The sequence below is a fragment of the Saccoglossus kowalevskii genome, chromosome 1, assembly GCF_978046115.1.
Source record: "Saccoglossus kowalevskii chromosome 1, keSacKowa6.1, whole genome shotgun sequence".
Taxonomy (NCBI): Eukaryota; Metazoa; Hemichordata; class Enteropneusta; family Harrimaniidae; genus Saccoglossus; species Saccoglossus kowalevskii.
Genome location: NC_140641.1, coordinates 14,475,572 through 14,498,376, shown reverse-complemented (window position 1 = coordinate 14,498,376; position 22,805 = coordinate 14,475,572). Strand labels below are relative to the sequence as shown.

Genomic DNA, 22,805 nt, shown 5'->3' with positions numbered 1-22,805 from the left:
ATCTTACTTTCAAAAAAACATGGATTGCGGCAAGAGTACCGGGATAATAGTGTTAAGACACAAATTCCTAACTTGGGAATGGATCAATAACCTTTCCACAACCAGACTTTCTCACCCAAATTTTTTTGCCCTTTTTTTTTCAATATTCTTCAATATTTCTGCATATGAACCCTAATATTGAAGCCAACAGACGAAATTTGAATCAATTTTCAGTTTTTACTCAAAAAATATGGCTTTTTTTGTCCCAGTCTTCTCAAAGAAAGTGCAGACTATAAACGGGACAAATTGTGATGAAAAGAGGGAAGTGATGGTAAAAAGGTTAACCCTTTCTCCAACAAGTCACAAAAGTTTTCTTTTCTTGTTTTCCCTGTAAAAATTTGTATTCTATTTTCCAAAAAAATGTGTGGCTCTCTCACTCTCCATCCGTTATTGTCACTGAATTTTTATTTTTGCTGTCAAAAAAATAAAAAATAAACCTCAAAAAATTCTTTCTACAGTAGTCCACCAATATTTTAACCCCCCCTACAACAATGCTTATATTCTTCTTATTCTATTATTTACATTCCAGTCACCATGGAAATAAATATAAACAGACAAATTTTAAACTTACCAGAAGCATTTTTATAGGCAGTAGGTAGATCAGAATCAATCGTTTATTTTTCTTGCTTGTTCTATGGCAGTGGATGAAAGCAAAGGACAGGTACTCTTCGGCTGTAGATCACACAGACACAAATAGGAAGTATTTCTAATTTGTAACATGTACACTCAGATGAAGTTAATGACTCTAACATGCTCTTTTTACAAATTTTTTTGTTATTTCAATTAAAGGCACCATCCCTGTATTTGTGACAAGATATACATCTTCTGAAAACTTAGATATGGAAACTAAAAGTTTTTTTTTTTTTTTTTTATCAGCAATGTTTGCTTCAAGTTGATCAATTACAGTTTAATAAATGTGGATGGGCTGAATGCACAGGAATTCTCATATAGCAGACTATTGAATTTACCAAATACCAGATTCTGCCGTAAATTCGCCCAGAGCCATTAAACAGCAGTTTGGGTTTTAAAAAAAAATAAAATGGAACCAAGAAACCAGGGCAATTTTTCGACAGTTTTTTAAGGTGTTATTTTAATCTTTTCTGATGCCTAAAAGTTTCACCATAGTCATTGATGCCTATTCAAGAGTATCGATGTTTATTGATGCCGGTGTTGAAAATCGACGTAGATAGATTTTTCAATGAAAATATAAGCCCCCTAAAAATATTTGATGACATTTTTTTGAAAATTTGAACCCCAAATAAGGGCTCACCAGTCATGAAACCACCCAGGGGGATTTTTCGGATGGGCGAATTTACGACAGAATCCACTACATGTATTATATTTATGACCATCTTTGTAAATTTGCAAAAATGTAGTTCGCATTACACATTACTTTGACTTTCAATAACATTTTGAGAATATTCAAAATTGAACTACCCGTAGTTGTGTTTATTTTTTTACCATAATTTGGTCTATAACCCAAATACTTACTTCAGTAATGAGCAATCTAATCACAAAGTTTCAGTAATTCCAAAGATTGTAATTCAACTGTTTTAATGATTATACAAATCTTGTTTACAAAGGAGAAACAAAATCAACAAAGCTAACTAATTATGTTTCCTACTACAACGCACCTGTGTAGTTTTCTGTTATCTACAAGAGCTATCTCTCAATGTGGTTGATCAGAAATAACACCAAACTTACCACTTTTGAAGTCGCTATCAAACATAGCCTTCCTGCCAACAAAATAACGGAAGGTGACTCTCTGGGAAATTGGAAACTGATCTTTAAGATTTGAACTATCAATGGCACGTATCAATGGCTTACATAAATGCAGTTTGTTGATCTGTGAACATAAAAAACAAGTCATTGTCAATGATATAGTCCCTGTCATGTTTTTAGTGACTATGTCAAACAACAAGCAGCCTATCGGCTGAGATAGCTCCGCTGTTAGCAATGCACATTTCAATTAAAGAACTGAAGACATCATTAGAAAATGAACAATATGAATAGTATCAAAGCAATCGGACTTACAGTTTTTAACAAGAAGTCGAAAATATCACTTTTTACCAAAAATTACAAAAATATTCACCAAAATAAATTAATTAGAGAATTGAAGACATCATCACAAAACGAACAAATCTGAGAGAGGTCCACATGTAGTACCTATATATGTAATATCAAAGCAATCGGACTTACAGTTTTCAACAAGAAGTCGAAAATATCACTTTTTACCAAAAATGACAAAAATATTCACCAAAATTAGAAAATTGAAGATATCATCACAAAATGAACAAATCTGAGAGAGGTCCACATGTAGTACCTATATATGTAATATCAAAGCAATCGGACTTGCGGTTTTTAACAAGAAGTCAAAAATATCACTTTTTACCAAAAATGACAAAAATATTCACCAAAATTAGAGAATTGAAGATATCATCACGAAATAAACAAATCTGAGAGAGGTCCACATGTAGTACCTATATATGTAGTATCAAAGCAATTGGACTTGCGGTTTTTAACAAGAAGTCAAAAATATCACTTTTCACCAAAAAATGACAAAAATATTCACCAAAAATAGAGAATTAAAGATATCATTACAAAATGAACAAATCTGAGAGAGGTCCACATGTAGTACCTATATATGTAATATCAAAGCATTTGCACTTGCGGTTTTTTACAAGAAGTCGAAAATATCAGTTTTTACCAAAAATGACAAAAATATTCACCAAAATTAGAGAATTAAAGATATCATTACAAAATGAACAAATCTGAGAGAGGTCCACATGTAGTACCTATATATGTAATATCAAAGCAATTGCACTTGTGGTTTTTAACAAGAAGTCGAAAATATCAGTTTTTACCAAAAATGACAAAAATATTCACCAAAATTAGAGAATTAAAGATATCATTACAAAATGAACAAATCTGAGAGAGGTCCACATGTAGTACCTATATATGTAATATCAAAGCAATTGCACTTGCGGTTTTTAACAAGAAGTCGAAAATATCAGTTTTTACCAAAAATGACAAAAATATTCACCAAAATTAGAGAATTAAAGATATCAACATGAAATGAACAAACCTAAGAGAGGTCTACCCAAGGTACATATACACCAAGTATCAAAGCACCTATATATGTAATATCAAAGCATTTGCACTTGCGGTTTTTTACAAGAAGTCGAAAATATCAGTTTTTACCAAAAATGACAAAAATATTCACCAAAATTAGAGAATTAAAGATATCATTACAAAATGAACAAATCTGAGAGAGGTCCACATGTAGTACCTATATATGTAATATCAAAGCAATTGCACTTGTGGTTTTTAACAAGAAGTCGAAAATATCAGTTTTTACCAAAAATGACAAAAATATTCACCAAAATTAGAGAATTAAAGATATCATTACAAAATGAACAAATCTGAGAGAGGTCCACATGTAGTACCTATATATGTAATATCAAAGCAATTGCACTTGCGGTTTTTAACAAGAAGTCGAAAATATCAGTTTTTACCAAAAATGACAAAAATATTCACCAAAATTAGAGAATTGAAGATATCATCACGAAATGAACAAATCTGAGAGAGGTCCACATGTAGTACCTATATATGTAATATCGAAGCAATTGCACTTGTGGTTTTTAACAAGAAGTCGAAAATATCAGTTTTTACCAAAAATGACAAAAATATTCACCAAAATTAGAGAATTAAAGATATCAACATGAAATGAACAAACCTAAGAGAGGTCTACCCAAGGTACATATACACCAAGTATCAAAGCATTTAGGCTTGTAGTTTTCAAGAAGAAGTCGAAAAAGTAAAACATTGACACGGACGACGGACGACGACGACGACGACGGACAATCACTCATATGATAAGCTCCGCTCGACAAAGTCGACAGCGGAGCTAATAAAAAGCATAGTCAGATTATGTTTAAATATTGGGATAGTATTTAGCATATTAACTACGAATGTCTAAGAACCACGTATAAAGAATAAGTTTGATGAAATTGGTCAAGGAATGCCCCAGAAACTATTAATGACATGTTCAAATGTTGATTTTTGGGACAATTAATGGCTGTCAGTTGAAGGTCAACAAAATAAAACAATGTATCATGAAATCAATGTATCATGATTTGTGATGTAACAACTTTGAAAAAAAACAACAACATTTAATTTGTACCACTAAGCTATGTATGTTTATACACAACTTTTAACATGCTTGATGACAAATTTGAGAAAAGATTATAAAAATCAACTTTTGATGGTAATTAACAAAAATACCTTTTTTCAATTTGTGAAGATACACTACTATTGGCAATATTTCAATCTGAGGCAGTAAATTGCTAATCAATTTGTTCACATTAATATGTAGATACAGCTTACCTTAAAGTATATTTTAAAAAGCTGGTTCACCAGATACAACATGCCCCATTTCTTGGAATCCTCAACAGCTGCCCTCCTGAAATTGGAAGAGAACTTAAAAAAACTATAACCAATGGGAGGTCACAAATTTGATTTGCATGTGTGTGGAACATGTTTAGACAATTTTGTTACTAGTACCCTTTATCTTACCATTTCTGAACAAGTATCAGAGACACACATGGATTATCATGGATGGTACACTTATGACATAATGCATATGACATAATTGGTGCTTATGACATCATGGATCATGCTTATGACATCATGGATCATGCTTATGACATTATGGATCATGCTTATGACATCATGGATCATGCTTATGACATCATGGATCATGCTTATGACATCATGGATCGTGCTTGTGACATCATGCTTATGACATCATGGATGATGCATATGATATTGTTGGTGCTTATGACATCATGGACGTGAAAGTCTAGATATGATGTAATATGGAAGTATATGGTACCCTCTTACAAAGCTTTCCTTACTAAAATTATAATGATATAAGTTTGATTTAAGTATGGTACAATTAACTTACGTGTCACTGGCACACACTCTAAAACAAGACATCAGTAACTCAGCTGCCTTCTCTAGCGTTTCACCAGGTTTACCCCTGCCTTTCTTTGACAGTTGAATATCTGCCTGTGAGGGAAGACAATAAAATTGAATTTATCAGGACTCAATCACCTGTTAACTTTACAATGAAACAAATAATAAATATCAATAATAGTAATATATTATTTCATGCTTTACATTATAGCACTACATTAAAAATGCATATAGAAGTACACATGAATTCTGGTGAGTACAATCAACTTTGGTTCGTTTTTGTGGTTACTGTGGTTACGTTATCAATGAGAGTTTCTGAATTATTTTCCATTAATACTGCAAGCAGTTGTCATTGAAGTATAAATAAGCAGCTCAATATGCACTAATGTAGACATAATATTGGAAATAGTACAACAATTCCTTCTGAAATTTGAAGAACAAGGATGTGTGATCTTTAGAGTTCATGAATGAGGCATATTGCAAGAATAAAGAGTTTCATACCTTGATAAGTTGGTTCATTGTGTTCACAGGCATATTTCATTAAATACTTAAAACTTTGATATTTTAAGAGTTGATGGCATTTTGTGAATGTTACTATGATCCCAGTTGTTCACTGCTAAGCAATTTTGCAATATTCACTGATTCATAAATGTATATTTAACGATTTATTCAATACTTACATTACAAGCAAATAATCTTAAATCAAGTGTCAATGTGAACATTATTGGTAAAGCCCTACAAAGAAAAAAACAGACATTGGTATTAACAGATTGATCAAATGAGGGCGCTATCACTCTATGCCAATTTAAACAAGTGAAATACAAAGAACAAATGAAATTCGTTTGCGCTTAAAATAAACACTGCACATGTTTACATGCATTAGTGTTTTTTATTTTTCAATGATTGAATGACATTTTTACTCTCAATAAATCATAAACTTATTAGATCATCAACATTCAGTATCAAGCAATAATACAGGGGGTATGAACAAATGTACGTTTTTTCGTCTATATTGCATTTTTAATTGATACTAATATCTGAGCCAGCATTAGATCAAGATGTTACACTGCAGTAATATTTGTGAAAATTTACAGGCCACTAAAATACAATTTATAATGTGTTAATTTTTCACATCAGCTTGTGCTTTGTTAATTAGGTATATGCATGCAAACATACTGCTGCTAGTTTCTGATACATTTCACTCATCAGGTGGGATGTAAATCATGACGTAGATAACTCACCAGTTCTCATCCTTGTGACTCTGAAAGGCTCTGACAAAAGCTCTAAGAGTATTGTGGTTTAGAAAAATATTTATGTATCACCGTGAAGTTAGCTGTGACAGCACCTGTATCGTGTCTGAATTAGAATAGCATTTGATATGGTTATGAGTTATTACTGACGTAACCACAGAACAGTCTGTGGAACAGATCAAATATCTACAACTCAGACAATAATTGTAATTTCCACCCAACATAACTTTGTTATGGCTTTCAAGTGATTAGTTGCGAATGTAAATGAAGTTTATACATATCTGTTGCTATTTTAGTATTTGTTCATTTATATTTATACTGATTCAAATTTATTCATTGTGACTGTGATGTACATCGAAATAAAAAGGATACTGTATGGCAATACTTTGGCAGGCATAGGCTTCTACAAAATCATTATTAGAGATGCACCACACACCTCTGAAATGAGAAAACAAAACATTCTTTATTCAAAGCGAGGGAGTCGTCACCTGTACACGCGTCAAATGGTCATAGCGTGTCATTGTTTACAAACAAGCGTCTACCATGAGCCTTTGCGTTTTTAGCGCGTGTTGTCATCATCGCTTGGGACTCAATTCCCGCGCATGCACAAGTGACGAACCTCTCACTTTAATACAATGCTATAAAAAACACAAATTGTTGTTGACGTTTTTTTATAAAAGACAATTTCTGGTCACTAAAATAGCAAAAAATGATCCTTACCTAAGATGTGCAGCTATCATTTCATCATACGGCTGTTGAAACCACCGTTCACATTGCGGTTCAGGATGTTCTAATTGAAGTCTGTGGTTGGCAATATGTGCATGACGGAAAGATAAAAAATCCTGCCATGTATAAAAGAAATACAGTAATTGATCAGGAATGTAACAAAATGAATTAATGTTATGCAGCACTGTAGATACATTAATTATTCACTGGTGTAGAATTTTGCTTTTTTCGTTGATAAGCAAAAATTTGCTAAATTGAATCCACAGGAACGTGCAGAATAACAATAGAACTCATTGTTTCCCTGCCAAGTTCGTGAACTTTAAACCCAGTGAAATTGCTCAAAGCATCAAAATAGTGTAATTAAATGCCAGTGAAAATAAATGGTTTCACAGTAAGATTCTATATCATTTCTGTTGCATGATGACGGCTTTGTGTTGCTTAATTCACAGTCTCACCAATACCAGAGTTCCCACTAAGCTATGTTTCTGAAAAACTTTTTCAGTCAGGATCCCATTTTTCTCAAAATTATACACCAGATTCAAGTTGTTTTTTTGAGATGAAATTTACAAGTACATAGACATGTGCAGTACTCTCCCAAAAAAAAGAAATTAGAGTTAGAGTTAAATATAGTGCAAGGATTAAGCTGCTGTTTGGTTTGTTGTTAGATACATTGATAGAAGCACAGTCCCTCTATCATTGTGATAGAAGCACAGTCCCTCTATCATTGTGCTAGAAGTAATCATATTCAGTATGCATTGATCAAGATATTCAAAATGACAACACGTATCAAATTGAAGAATCACCCAATCACATTAAAATATATAAGTTCCTGCCCATATATTGTACATAAATCAGAAATAGATTGAGTTATAAATGGCTACTATCACTGCATAAAGAAACAATAAATAAGGAAAAGACTAAAAAAGTTTTTCAACACATAAACATAAAAATTAAGCGTTACTTACTGCAGCTGTTTGGCCATCTCGCTCACTCAGTGCTTCATCAAGCTGTAATAAAATGTGGTTATAAAATAAATAAACTCAATATATATCTTTTTGTGCAAGGTGACAATTTTGGTAAGTAACTATGTATCATGGCCTAAATAAGAAAGAAGTAAACACATGATATTGCTAGTTAAATAAATAAAGCATAATAGCAAGCTCATCAAGAGCAGGAATGAGCTCTATAGATAAGATAAGATAAGATAAGATAAGATAAGATAAGATAAGATAAGATAAGATAAGATAAGATAAGATAAGATAAATTTTATTTGGTACGGGAACATATAAAATGCCATGACCAAGAACAAGAGAGAAAAAATTACATAAATACTAAACTAAAATAAACTAGATTAAAAAAGCTCTAAAATACTAAAAACAAATTTGGCTAAGCCTGAATAGATAAATTTATCGGTACTTGAAAACATTTCTGCAAATAAATTGTCATCCCCGATGATTTCAAGATTTGGTGCATACATAAATAAAGTTGTAAAAAAATCATTTCTAAAACAATTAATTTGACTATTATTACAATTAAAGATATTGTGACATAAATTGTAAGTTAAAAGTACAGAGCCCTGGCTGTGTGAATGAAAAGCGCACATGTTTGGATACTTTGCAACAACCCATTGCACATGTTTATTTTTAAGACTGCTGATACAGTCACTGGATTGTGTTGTCAGCAGAAGTTGAGATACATACATCCTGTCTCTCCCTGTGGCATAATGGTGTGTCTCAGACAGTGACATGGTGATTGTGAAATACCTTGGAATGTGCTGAGCCCAGTGTTGTTGGCAATGAAAATAGATATGACATCATTGACCCGAGTCTCCTACTTTAAATTGGTAGAGCTTGGATTAAGAGTGGTTTATTCCACTACCAAAATTGGCATCCTCTGTACACTGATTTGTCGACTATTTCGAGATAACCAATCATTTCGTTATATACATTTTATTATTTGCATGGCCATAAATTAACTAAGGTATTTAAGTTGAGACATAAGGGAAAATCTTTAGTCAGGAAGGTGACCTGACTTGATCCTGTAACATCTTGTGATGCTGATTCCTGACTCCAGTGAGCTGTACCCTATATAGGGGTACATATGCAGACGTGCTGTGCAGTAATCCCTGCTGATCAACAGGAACCACTGAAGCTCACTGCCTGAACTACTCCCGTTGTACCAGTGCTACCAGTAGCAGCAGATAGCAGTGCAGTTGCCGATACTCCCTGGACACAGAGCACGAGTTTAAATTGTAGTGCAGCTGCTTCGCCAGTGTGCCAGATACGAAGGAACGCAACATTGCACATTGCTGTTCAATGGAGAGTGGAGTGTTCCCTGCAGCATCGATCAAGTCTCTAATTTATTTTATTTTACAGTGTACCCCCACCCCCTGCTGTTATTTGTTCATTAAAGTACAGGAAACCGTATATATTGTGTTGTGTTAATTTGTTATAATCGTTACTGGTATATTTCTTTCTCTGCACAGTCTCAGTTGTGGTGATATACATTCACCAAACGATCCCCACCCCGTGACAGCGGATGAGCTGAGAGGGAGGAAACTTATAAGATAAGCACGCTACCAAAGACAAAGACTATTAGACCGGTATTAAAGACAAGCTCCCCGATCCTGAATACGGTGTAGCCCCATAAAGGCCCCCCCCCCCGCATTTAACGTCACAATATAATGTAACTCATCCCCAATTTCATTATTTGAACACTTTGTACAAAATCTGTTCTCTTTAGGAATATATATGTATGCATAAGCATAAGAAATCTACATTGGAAAGTTTCCCCCCTCCCCCCGAGTACCATCACACCACGACTACGAGGGCGCTCTATAAATTCATCGGGATAGCGACCTTGCTTGTCCATGCAATAGTCACGGGAACGTACGTTATTTAGAAAATACTCACTTGAACATATTTTACTAACTCATATATTCACTAAACCTGTATACACATTAATTCGCTAAAATATTGACGTGTGTTCAGTAATCATCGTAAAATAACTTGCCTGCTGAAAATATTGATTCACAGTGGTGTGCGCCATTTTGAAACTGGGATCTTGGGAATCCTTGGAGAAACTATCAAATTATAGGGTCCCCAGCTCAAGCGTTGGGGGGTATGGGAAGAACGAATTAAATTTCATTTGTGTACCAAATGTTGGACTGAATTTGTTGGAGTGGCGTATAGTTGGACTATTTTATTACACTCGGAGTCTATAAATTTAAATACAATAAGATAAACTAAATACACTAGAAAATATTCACTAGAGTTTTTGGAGAAGCTAAATTACACTATTTTTGTTACTCATTTTATGCTAAATGGATTATTTTACTCCTTTATTATTAGTTTGTTTCGTGACTTAAAGAATTGTATCATACGGTGAGACCATTATCTGCGTAATCATAATTTGCTTCAGATAATGAAATGGCCACGTAGGCTTCCCCCCATGCCGATGTACAATGGCTATTGTGTTTTGTATTCATCCGCACAAAACATACACAAATCATACGTTTCTTAACAAATCATTGCGATTTATATACGCTTACGTGTTTCAGTAAATATTTTCGTAATTTCAATATGTTTCCGAACTCAATCTCGTGAAATATTTTCTGTTATTGTGAAAAAGTACTAGGAACTATATTAATGCCGCGTACAGATACCATTTATTTAAAGCAGCACACAACGTCACTTCCTTTCAAGCCTGTCTCCGTGTTACGTTAAAAGCAAGGTAGTATTGGTGAACGTTTTAGTTCAAGATTTCTCCGATATAGTTAACTCAGACTTAAATAATCATGGCACCCAAACAGAGGATGCGTGTTGCTAGTGATAAGTACAACAAAAACGTGACCCAAAGAGGAAATGTTGCGAAAACACTGGTAAGTTTGTCGTGTTTACGATGTCTTCCTTGTTCTCGTGACGTTTTCCAATTTCAATCCATTTGATCGTGGTTTATGTACATTTTTTCCTGCGATTGACGCAATTCTTGTTTGTTACATCAACAGAAACCGACAGATGAAAAATATCCTGTTGGTCCATGGCTTTTAGGACTTTTCCTTTTTGTTGTCTGTGGCTCAGGTACAGTAGATTTTTTAAAATAGTTGATTTCAACAGGTCTTGTTAATCTCCTAATAATTCCCAGTCGTTCAAAACAAACCTTGAGTTAACAGCAATAGTTCGATGCGTAGACTCTGGTTGTATAATGACACTGGTTCTACGAAACTTCATACCACATAGGCATTTTTGTTGCCGATTTTCAGAAAAGTTTAAATGCCACATCCGCTTACTGTATACATGTATGGCCACCAAAGCAGAAGGTTCAAAGTTCACAGTAAAATTCGATTTTAAATTTTCTCCCTATTCAATTTAAAATTTTATTGAGTACTAGCAATAATAAATGGTTGCTTTGTTCAGAAACCACAGGAGTCTTTGATGACATGTTTTGTTGCAATTTGTTTTTTTATATAAAATTCCCAAGGACATGTTTCCCTATCAACCATGTGCCCCCCACACTTCATCGCAGTGTGTAACATATGTCTGTGTTTTAGTACGTGTGTGTGGTAAAATTTCTTGTTCTGAAAGTAATTAAATAGGAATATTTTCTGAATTTAATATTATAGCGAGATCTAAAAATTTGTGTGTATTTTACCGTACCTCAGTTGAAACTAATTTGTGTTCTCCACTTGCAAGTGAAATGTAAACCTTTGACGTCATGTGAAATGGAGAGAATCTACCATGAGAATGTCAAGTCGAGTCCATATGTTAGTAGCATTCAGGGCAAATTTCGTTCTAAGTAACAATATTGTGTGCAAACTTATCTGGACTTTCTTTTATTAATTATTAGACGACGTGTTAATCCAAAATTGCACAGATACTGATTAGGTCAAACTAATGTTTGATTATAGAAATTATATTTTTTTTTCAATTCGTGACAATGCTCCGCAATTGTGAGTTTCTCATTATTTGGTGGCAGGTGGTACCTGCCTCTATTTTTGTATGAATGTTTCCCTAAAAACAATGGATGTTAATTGGATTTGAGATGCATTTCTTGGGAGATGTGTGAATGGGTCAAGGGAACATATGGTGGCCGTAATAAATACAATGGACTGATAATAAATATATCTTGTTTGGAGTATTCTTGTGTAAATTTAATTAAATATTCAATGGGAGTTTTTCCATTCCTCTCCTATTGAAACAGCATTTGCATTTCTCTGAAAAGTATTTTTAGTTTTATTTCATTATGAAGTTGTGAATAGTCATATGATTCTTCGTGGCTTATGACCACATGTTACATGACTGTGATGTGATGTGAAAACTCCATACCATGTGTGATTTTAAATACTAATTATAAATAAATGAAAACAAAAATGTGATCAGACGGTAACAGTGTTGCTATCCATGCTGTGATTTATAGCCAGAAATGCAACAAAATGAAATAAATAAGGCCTAATGCTGTGTTGTTGCACTCTGGGATGGGATTACTGCAATATGGTAGCTTAGTTCAGTCTACCATACCATTATAGGTTTTATAGCAAATCACTGCAGGGAACAGTGTTTAGTGTGATTCTCTTTCTAACTGCATCTATAACAATATGGTGTGATAAACAACAGTCATAAGTACCACATAATGATATCAAAATTCACTGTGAGAGAGGCAGTGCACAATTTTCTGTCTCTGTATTGAGTAATTATAAAATTTTGGTAATCTACCATGGCAACAGTAACCTAAGGTGCACACACTACTGAATCTGGCTACTATAAATTAATAAGCATTGATACTTTGTTTTGTACCGGTAAATTATTATACCAAGTCTGTAAAACTTGTCAATGGGTGTATAGCCCCATGTACTCGCAAATACTAAAGTACTGTTCAATAATACCATAGGACTATCAGCTCTTTAAAATAGTAACCCAGCTAGACGTGCCATATAAACATCTCAAACACAGAAATGATAAATGTTTAATGACTAGCCCTACAAGATAAAAAAAATGTTAAGCATTTACATGTATCAAACAAAAAATGTACATGTTGGTGGTTAAAATTCATTCAAGAATTTAATTCAAATTAAATATCAGTATGGTCAAAATAATTTATTCTGATATCACTTAAGATGCAATCTTGCAAGTAATGGTGTTTATGGTAGTGCCAAAAATGAATCTATGCTATTCTAGTGTCAAGCAATGGTGTCAGTGCAGTGTTTTAGATTTTCAACTACTTAAGTTGACAGTTATCTATTAATTTGTTTGTTTGTTTTTTCTTGTGAATCATTAATGCTATCAGTGATAACCCAAATAAAACAAAAATTGTCAGTAACAATATTAACAAGTTTTTGTTTGTTCAGGGTGCCCCACATATTTCAGGATGTCACTCAGGCAACAATTTTCACACAAAATTTATTCCTCAGCTACCATAAATTGTCTGTACGAAAGGAAAGATATTTTCAATTTTAGTGCATTTAATGTTGTAAATCACTGGTTAGAGATGGATATATTTTGTGATTAACATAGCATATTCACTGGGTTTTAATTTTAACAGATATCAAGTCTGTGCATGTTTGTCAGTAATGTTGAGCTTTGCTGGCTTATAGTTGAAACTTCATACCCCAGTCGTCACATACAGATCTCTCCAAATTCCAATACCTATCACACCTTTTTTTTCTCTCCTATCAGCACTTTTCCAGATCATCCAAGCTATACGTTTGGGATAGGAGAGAGTACATGGTGCAGTCTTTTTCTGAGGGAATCAGCCAGACGTTTTACAGTTTTGAACCCGACCATTGCCTCAAGCCTACTCCCTTGTGATGACGTCTATGAAATATATGCATCTCAGCCTAGCCAATATTACAGGAGCGTGGTGGATGAACAGCACACATTGAAGATCTTCTCAGTGTAATATTTTGAGCTCTCATGCAATCAGTTGGTGACTCTGCATTTACTCTTGAGATCATCAAGTGCTGTCTTCATCACCTCCACATTTCTGTGAACTTTTTTCCCTTCAAGGATATATATTTCATTGTACAAAACAAACGATTATTAAAAAAATCTAAATACGTTTAACTTTAATTTGGTTTGTGTGTTGTTTTTGTATATGTATGTATATTTATTTATTTGCTCTTATAGGTCACTGGCCCCTTTTGCTTATTACAATACTGATGCAACAAATCTTTGATCAAAGGTCAAGTACATCTTGTCTCAACTTTAATGCATTTTGTATAAAAACAGATAAGTTACTAATAATTTCAAATGAATTACATGACATTAAAGAATAAAACTTATTTACAGATGGATTTGTATAAGACCAAATGGGAATGAGTCGCTTTCTAAGCATCTCGTATAGAGGACATATCATAATGAAATGATATTCGTCCTCTACTTCCATCGTGTCACAGACTTGACAAAGTCTATAATTAATGTCAAGCCCCATGACCCTGCCGCCCTCTATTGCCAATACATGACTGGAACATCTAAAGCATGATAATGTTCTTCTCAATTTAACATTACTAATAAATAATCTTCCCTCTGGAATAGCATTTTGAAATTACAATATGTACGTAGTTTGTCTTTTGTACACACCTTCGCTCTCCAATTTTGTCTAAAAATATCATTTGCCCTTGACATGAATTGACAGAGAAAGGCTTCAGGGTCACCAGGACCCTGCCAAAACCACACTTCACCAAAACCAAACTCAAAAAGAATAGATTTTATGTTTGTTGCCCATGACCTGTCATTTTCATCAAGATTGAGCGCAAGTTTATAAGCTTGCTTAGCAACTCTACTTGGATGCATGGTTAATAGTCTTAGCCAGTATTTCATACACCTTTTGACTGTATAATTATATATAGGGTATCTACCACTCTCCGAGTACTGCAACGTCAGGTGTGGAAGACTTAACTCCTAAAAAAGCTTTGCAATATTTTAACTGGTCTCTTTCTACTAGATACCTATGATGTCCCCATATCTCTGATCCGTAACCAAAAATTGGTAAAATCATACCATCAAATAATTTAATGTGTGTTGTTTTTGTGGCTAATTATTGCCTTCACTGACTCACTAGGGCATGGACCAGAGATTGCATTGACACCAGAATCTGCATAGCTGACACAAAGGTGCACAGAATATTTTGTCGATGGACCTCAGATGGTCACTGGGATCAAGAAAAGAGGGGTAACAAAATTGTTTACCCCTCAGTGTTTCATTGCAATCTGACTGAAATAATCCCCTGGCACATATTGCTGGCGAAGTATATAGAGGTTACCATTGTCTGTTCGTACAAAGACGTGTCAGGAGAACCTCTGAAAAACATTCAACGTTTTATTAAAGCTATTTGACACGATCTGATCATTTATACCATGGAACTATAACTATGGGTTTATAGTTCCATGTTTATACTTAATAACCATGTGTGGTCATGTGACCTCATTAACAATGCACGCCTATCAATCTGAAACACTATTGCAGATGTTAAAACATTCAACCAGTGCTTGTAATAAAGATGCCGGATTGTTACCTTGGTTACATGAATCAACAGGAAAAAATGAAACTATTTTTGGAGGAACAATATTTTGTCCTGTGATTGCTTACCCCTGGATAGAGTTCACACAAAAGGCCAATGGGACAAGGTGTGAGTCTATGAAATAGTCTCCAATTCTTGCCACTAGAGGGTGTAAACCAAGACCCTGCATTGAATAGTATTTATTCTACCCCTGGAGGATGTATATTAGGAATCGAGTCATTGGACTGAAGACATATTCCATTAACCGTATGATAACAACCAAGTTAGTATTCTGCTTTCAGAGAAAATTCCAAGAAATACTCCAGCTATTTATTAGCGTGTTCACAGCTGTTTCTCTGTGTCACCCGCATAACTTTAAGACAACATAAAAGAAAAAACAGATGTAATCACGTTAGCATGGCAAAATTGGGCTTAAGGTAGTTTGCTACAATTAAAAACACTACTTGAAATCCAAACTGTAATGTAAAGGTGTAATGGTCAACTATGTTCCATGTTTAATTTCAAAATACATGTAGGTGATTGCAATATATTATATACTGTATACTATACCGGTATATTATCACAATCATGATATTTGACATGGCCAAGCATTGTCACTGTTGATGATCGATTCCATCGAAAACATAAATTAGATTGCCAAAAGACAAGGTAATCTAAACCATACACAAAATAAAAGTTGCCAATAGTGGTACCAAATTTTTCTGGGTATCACAATTTCCAAATTCTCTTGGCAATTACTAGTACCGTATATCACACTATTTTGTGCTCCATTTCTTCACTGTCAATGTCATGTGAATAAATTTCCTGCAAATTTATACTTTTGAAAACAGTTGCCCTGAAAGATTTACAAAAAGAAATATTCAAAGAAACCTTAGAAAGAACTCCCGTGTTGAAGGTATCGGAGGCATGAGCCCGGGCATGAGGTACAAACGAGGAATACTGTATTATGGCAAACAAAATCATTACAATGTATAGACTTGTCTTTAATATTGGAATATTACTCAATATCACATGACCCCGATTATACAAGGAGGATAATTAATATACATGGATTTCAACCCTGAAGTAATCAGATATGTGGATTAACTGGAAGCATCTATCTCCCTAGTTTCATTGAGTTCCAAACACCCCGGTCATAAGGAAATGTCCACGAGTCCCTGAAGACGTTTCGATTTACCTTTTAGCATTGGGCTGACTAAAAGATAATGGATGTGACCACAGTCACTATGCTTGAATCGTTATTGCAGTTTGAAACAAGTCTAACGACTACGAACAAAACGCAATAGGAAAGAACGTTGTTATACCCCCAGTTTATATCACGAATCTTTCGTGCATCCAGTATCTGACTACGAACAAAACGCAATAGGGAAGAACGTTGTTATACTCCCAGTTTATATCACGAACCTTTCGTGCAACCAGTATCTGAAATAGTTGTTGCGCCCTCAACGGTAGAACATTTTCTGTTTGAGCCACCATAGAGGGCGAAGTAACTCGCGTAGACAATTACCATCAAGTATTGATGCAGTATTTTGATAACAGATACGAATTTTGCAATCAATTTTAGATCACAACACAACAGAAATGAAAAGATACATACATTAGACCATTTTTTTTAGTAATGTTTTTTTTTCACCAAACTTAAATTACCAAAGATCAAATTTGAAAAATCTTTCGTTTTTGTACATTACCACAGATGGCGCTTTAACTTGAAATTATTCATATTGATCTCCAGGTCGAAAGCATGCAAGTTTCCTGAATCCTTCCACACACGATGTCAGTTAACTAAGAATTATGGGCAGTTCAGACGCATTTTGCAATCAAACACAAAAGGGCAAGGCACCAAACTAGTCAATATAATCCACTTGCAAGCCACTCTGAGCAATGCTGTTTCAGTTTTAACAACCACACCAATGGATCAGCATCTTGTGTTACAAGGTTCAAGTGTGCAGATATCGGGAGGGGGGGGACTGCACAATTGTTTAAAAAGTTAAAACTTCAGGGAGCCTCACATTTCACAACATGAAATAAGTCATACGCAAACAATTGTTAGGTTTTCAAGGCAATCTTGAGCCTGGCAGGCGTTCTTTTTTTCTCATTTAATTTTTCAGGAAAAAAAAACTTCAACAGCATAGCATTCACAAGTCACTAAAAAATATAACATCGCTTTTCTTATCAAGTTAGTGGCATTCATCACAATATTATTAAAGATTTTCTGATACAGAAAAATCACAGCGAACAATTATCATTACTTCTCTAATGGTTATGAAGGGGTAAAATGGAATAACTTTGAAACTGAACAATAGTGTGCCCCCTACCAAATTGTTATTTCTAAATTCAAAACGTCTCAGGAATTTGCTTTTTTTTTCCTGTGCATCAGCACACTAAGTAATCCAAGACTACTTGATTGATCAGACTATAACATGGCTACCAGGATTATAATCAATGTTTCTTTTTCCCAATGAACTGCTTCCACAAAGTACTTCGGTTTCATTTTGTGATTTCATTAGCAAAGACTAGATAGAGCAATAAACTTCCCCTCTGTTTTGTTAATGGGGGGACATTCACAAAGCAAAATTGTGGAGATCACTATGTGCAGCAGGCACTCTTCAAGTAAATTAACAGCACCAAGACAACTTGAAATGTTAACCAGCTACAAGAAAATACTGCTTTGAAATCCCTGCAAAAATGTTACTGCAAAGTTCACGAAAATGTCTGCTGCTCTCACTGCCTTGATGTACTGCTGTATAAAGTGTCATCTCCTTCAGTTTGAGACACAAATGCAACATTAAGGAAAGAGAATAGCTTTCTACACAGCACATATTGGCAGAATAAAAAAGAAAGTTTCTTGCATATACTCTGAATTTTTGTATATTAGTACCTGCACAATAAATTGATCACTTAAACACACACACCCTCACCCTCCAAGAAACATTCTAAAGCAGTGAAAAACATGTGCATCACTTGTACAAAATTATGTGCAGGGCCCACTCAAATTCTAGCACCTTTATGATAAAACATTGAGTAAATCTCTTAAACATTCTATCAATACTACAATTCTAAACGGTGTTTCTTTACAGCAAAAACAAAATTTGAGTTCTGAAATATCTTGCTTTTCATTATTGCTTATTGCAACAAAAGCTCAGGATTATGGACATATATTACAAGGGGACTAAAAAAAATGAATAATTTTATTACATCTATGGAGCATAGAGGGTGGCACCTATACTACAGGTGAAGAAGCAGCAGACTGTAAAGGGAGAGGGGAACAGCATATTTACTGTAAGCAAACTATTTACAAGGTGGTAGCTGAAATTAACATCGAAAATTGACACGGCTAAAAAGTACAAATTTAAATTCCTAGTTAAATTAGCATCTGAATGGGATGCCTTGATAAATTCTTAGACTAAGGATTTCATGTGTAAAGTGCTGCAAGTAAATACTTTACTTTCAGAAAGGCTCTATACCATATAGTAGTTTGCAATATTATTAATGTTACTTACCTACAAAGCTCAGACACATAGTTTTGAATTTCATTGTAAATAGACTAAAAGCTTGACAGAATTTAAGAAATTAACTGTGTTTCTTTCATCCTGGACTGTGTACAGATTCCTATGAACATGTTAACTGGATCTAAACATTGGCCTCACAAGGAAGAAAAGTACAACTTGCATTAACAACTAATGGACGTGTGTAGACTGAATGCTGCTAAATTATTGCTTTCTCACTTTCTGGCGAATGAAAAGAATTTACTACATCACTAATGTTGCTGATTTCAGAAAAATGCGAGCAATAGATGCTGAAATTACGCACAACGCTTGTCAAGTGTCACATGGCAAACCATCACACAGGTGACACACACAATGTTTGAAAAACTGGAAAGGCACAACGTTAATCAACTACTACAGGGATAATAAAATAGTCTTTAAAAAAAAATGTAACTGGAGACGGATGACTTTCCACAAGATGAACTCAATCTGGAACTCTGGATAACATTTTAAATGCATAATATATTTACATGAACAAAGTTGCTTTGTTAGCCAGAAATAATGTCACGTCTTAATTTCTAACATCTACCGTCCAAATTCTATAGTTTATAATGCTACGACTGGTGAGAGGTACACATGGTTTCCCCCAACCATCAACAAATGGTGTACCATCTCAAACTGCAAACGCATAATACCCTGAATGTATTAAATAATTTCCAAAATTGACTTCTATGACACCCATTTTCTTGTAATATTAAAGAAACTTCAAAAGAAATTATTCAGCCTCCTCACTCCCCCTTCCCCATTGCAAAAAAGGTTCAAAAAATACAATCACTCTGTAAAATTTTAAGCATTTGTTTTCTCACAACTTCTCACATTTGGAGCACACAGACTTAAGTGACCAATTCAACGGAAAAAGTACACAACTTGATAAATAAGTATCTACAACCATCTTGCTGCTGCTACTTAGTTCACAGAAAACATTCAGGAAGATGCACAGAGTGATTGGCAGAAGTAGCAGCATGTGATGAATTAAGTTGATAAGCAAAGTAGCATTACTTCAATGGAAGGGAGAGTTTAATCTGTGTGCTCCCAATGTTCCCTTTATGTACAATCTGTATCTACCTAACTACAGCTACATTTCTATCTACACACAAGTCTATGCTATGACTGCGTAGCTGACTGTGTTGCTACTATTAAACTTGGCTGCTCTACTGGCGTTTTTGACTGTGTTGCTGTCGATTGCATTTGGGGCTGCTGTTGAGCTGGATTTGTTGGTGGCTGCTGCTGCTGCTGCTGCTGCTGCTGTACCGGCCCTGGGGTTTGTTGAGCAGTTACCACTTGTACCTGTTGCTGTCGTAGCAATGTATTTTCCTTCTCCAGTTGAGAGTTCCTCTCCAACAGTTCCTTTATTTGCTCCTTCAGTACTTCTACTTCTTCTCTCACAGCATACATAAGGTGACTTTTCACAAGGTCCTATGTCAATGCAAGCAAATTAACAATTAGATAAGTGTTGTCTCAAATATTTCATTTCTTATTAAAAATGAATAATGAAGAGTTAATAGTGATGTGACAAATCAAGCAGAACATTAGTTAGTATAATACAAAAAATAAAATAATAAAGCGCCCAATAACAGTTTATTTAATATTTTGAACAAATTTTGAATACCTGTCTAACGGGAAATAATTGTCACATCACAATGTAGATTAATTTGTTTGAGGAATTGAATCGACAAAATCAATTACAAGAAGATATTTTCAATGCCATGCCAATTAGCTATGTCCTTGTATGGTCATTGCATTGACCACAGCCCCTTCGTCCCTCAATAACAAGTTCAATAAAGCATTGAGAGCGAGTACTCGACAAACAACATTGAATGGAATTCCACATCCTTGCAAACAAGGTTACCAGAGGACACTGACCGGGCAAAATCACAAAATGATGCAAACTGTATACGAAAGATGGACGTGGGTGTCATTCATTAATAAGAAATAAATTAGTTTTAATAATGCATGTAATGAAAGAATAATAATACGACTGAAGTTATAATGAATGAGAGAAGCTAATTCATCAATGAGCGTTGTATACACACAAAACATCCCTACATTCATTTCATTTGGGATGTTCCAGACTTTGTACACACTGAATGTAGACACTGTTGAATTATTGATATACTTTAGTCACTAGTATTTTTTGTTATTTTTGCATCATTCCAGCTAAATCATCAATACATTTATCACCTATGTTCACTGCTTCATTGTCTATTACATGCCCAACATCCTACTGCAGCCCTAGCCAATCTTTTCAAAACAATGGACAGGAAAATTACTTTTTTTCAGTGGCATACATGTATATACAATACATGTTGGGTGGGGTGGGGTGTGGTGGTGTGGCCCATAGAAGTTTATCAAAACTAGACAATGCATAATGTCAATATTATTACTTTAATGAATTTTTAATAAATTTATTCATAATACTGTAGGCCTCTGGCCTCAAGGTATACTCATGTAATTACAGAGGACAATGTCATTTTACAGTGACTGAAAAAGAACAAGAAAATATGAAAAGAACATGAACTGTCAGCCCAAAATAATTGTATTACGTTTTTTTGTGGAGATAAAAATAAATTTAGAAATATCACGCAAGATTACTGCATTTTGTAATTGTAATTGTAATAGCGATATAAATTTTTCGGGTGAGGGGAGTGTATAATAATAACTTGGGATGTATTTAGATCTCAACTCTTGGTGAAACGGACAGATAATGCAAAAATGGTACTCGTCCTCTACACAATTGGTATTACATAAAACACAAACTTTCTGTGCGTGTATTATGGAATTTTCTATCAGTTTCAATACGTAGACAATGGGCAGAAATTCTTAAGCGACACAATATTATTATATTATTATTATTAAGTATGGACTCATAAAATATAGCTTCTAAGTGGTGGGTAATTATCTGTTTTCACAGTGACTCACTGATGATCATCTGGTATTTGTGAATTATGAATAAAGCACAGCATGAATGCAATGTGCACAGGTTATAAAGGAAAGAAATGGATTTTGTAGCTACTGGTAATACAACATTACTGTAGGCGTCATTCCAGAATCTTTCTCAAAAAATGAGCACGAATGATTACCAAGTAATATCAATAATATAATTGTCAAAATCCAAGTCAATTAAGTGTTTGTTTTTCAGAAATGATTCTCTAATGCTGTACACGATAATTGACATTTAATTTTTTTTACAAAGCTTTTATTTCCTTTTATTCAAATGAATTTGATTAATTGCAAAATGTACATATAATTCATTTTGTGTTCACTTCTAATACTATAATCAGACCACACATTACGTGGATGTACATGCATGTACACAATGGCGTATTGAAGTAGCTGAAATAATATAGGCTGGTGGTACATAAGTGGGATTTTTAAGACATTGGTCATGAATTTATTTTTAGAGGAAAGTTATAAACCACAGTGGCCGTCTGTTGGCTGCCTGATTGAGACAGGGATAAAATATCAAAGGGGAAAATATACATATGCGTAATAAAGCTAAAAATACCACCATATAAACAAGTTATTTTTAGATAGCCAGGAAAACAAGTTGTTGCGCAGGCAATGACGGTTGAAAATGCTTAGTATATGACGTCAACAACAGCCAACTTTGACGTCCTGCTATGCAATCAACAGAAATGCAAGTTCTATTAATCTTTACAAAACTGTAAAATCCTCATTTTAATGTATATGCCCTTCCTTAAGGACACCTTTTACTGTGAAAGGTTTAATTATTCACTGGGTTTTAATTTTGTTT

At 34.2% G+C, this 22,805-nt stretch overlaps 3 protein-coding genes across 4 annotated transcripts in view; 1 reads left to right on the top strand and 2 right to left on the bottom strand.

Annotated features, from left to right (window-relative positions):
* Positions 1-22,805, bottom strand: part of LOC100378706 (PCI domain-containing protein 2-like) — a 49,142-nt gene that overhangs the window by 9,961 nt on the left and 16,376 nt on the right. The window contains exons 1-10 of one of the 2 annotated variants that reach the window (XM_085499290.1): positions 10,005-10,054; positions 7,958-7,999; positions 6,987-7,108; positions 6,639-6,704; positions 6,258-6,299; positions 5,697-5,751; positions 5,006-5,109; positions 4,426-4,501; positions 1,744-1,885; positions 611-711 (exon numbers count right to left, since the gene is read on the bottom strand). In XM_085499290.1, the coding sequence (XP_085355416.1) occupies positions 611-711; positions 1,744-1,885; positions 4,426-4,501; positions 5,006-5,109; positions 5,697-5,751; positions 6,258-6,299; positions 6,639-6,704; positions 6,987-7,108; positions 7,958-7,999; positions 10,005-10,040 (786 nt within the window). In that variant the 5' untranslated portion in view covers positions 10,041-10,054. Of the gene's footprint in view, positions 1-610; positions 712-1,743; positions 1,886-4,425; positions 4,502-5,005; positions 5,110-5,696; positions 5,752-6,257; positions 6,300-6,638; positions 6,705-6,986; positions 7,109-7,957; positions 8,000-10,004; positions 10,055-22,805 lie in introns of those variants that run through there. The other variant, XM_085499296.1, reaches the window with a different exon arrangement.
* LOC100370131 (stress-associated endoplasmic reticulum protein 2-like) lies at positions 10,676-14,056 on the top strand. Its single transcript, XM_002739816.4, has 3 exons — positions 10,676-10,872; positions 10,999-11,071; positions 13,664-14,056. Exons 1-3 carry the CDS (start codon positions 10,789-10,791, stop codon positions 13,699-13,701), a joined length of 195 nt encoding a protein of 64 aa, XP_002739862.1. The 5' UTR covers positions 10,676-10,788; the 3' UTR covers positions 13,702-14,056.
* LOC100370433 (uncharacterized) overlaps positions 17,550-22,805 on the bottom strand; it is a 50,727-nt gene continuing 45,471 nt past the window's right edge. Inside the window, exon 3 of the mRNA XM_002739818.3 lies at positions 17,550-20,467. Coding sequence (XP_002739864.2) covers positions 20,156-20,467 — 312 coding nt within the window. The 3' untranslated portion in view covers positions 17,550-20,155. The remainder of the gene's footprint in view (positions 20,468-22,805) is intronic.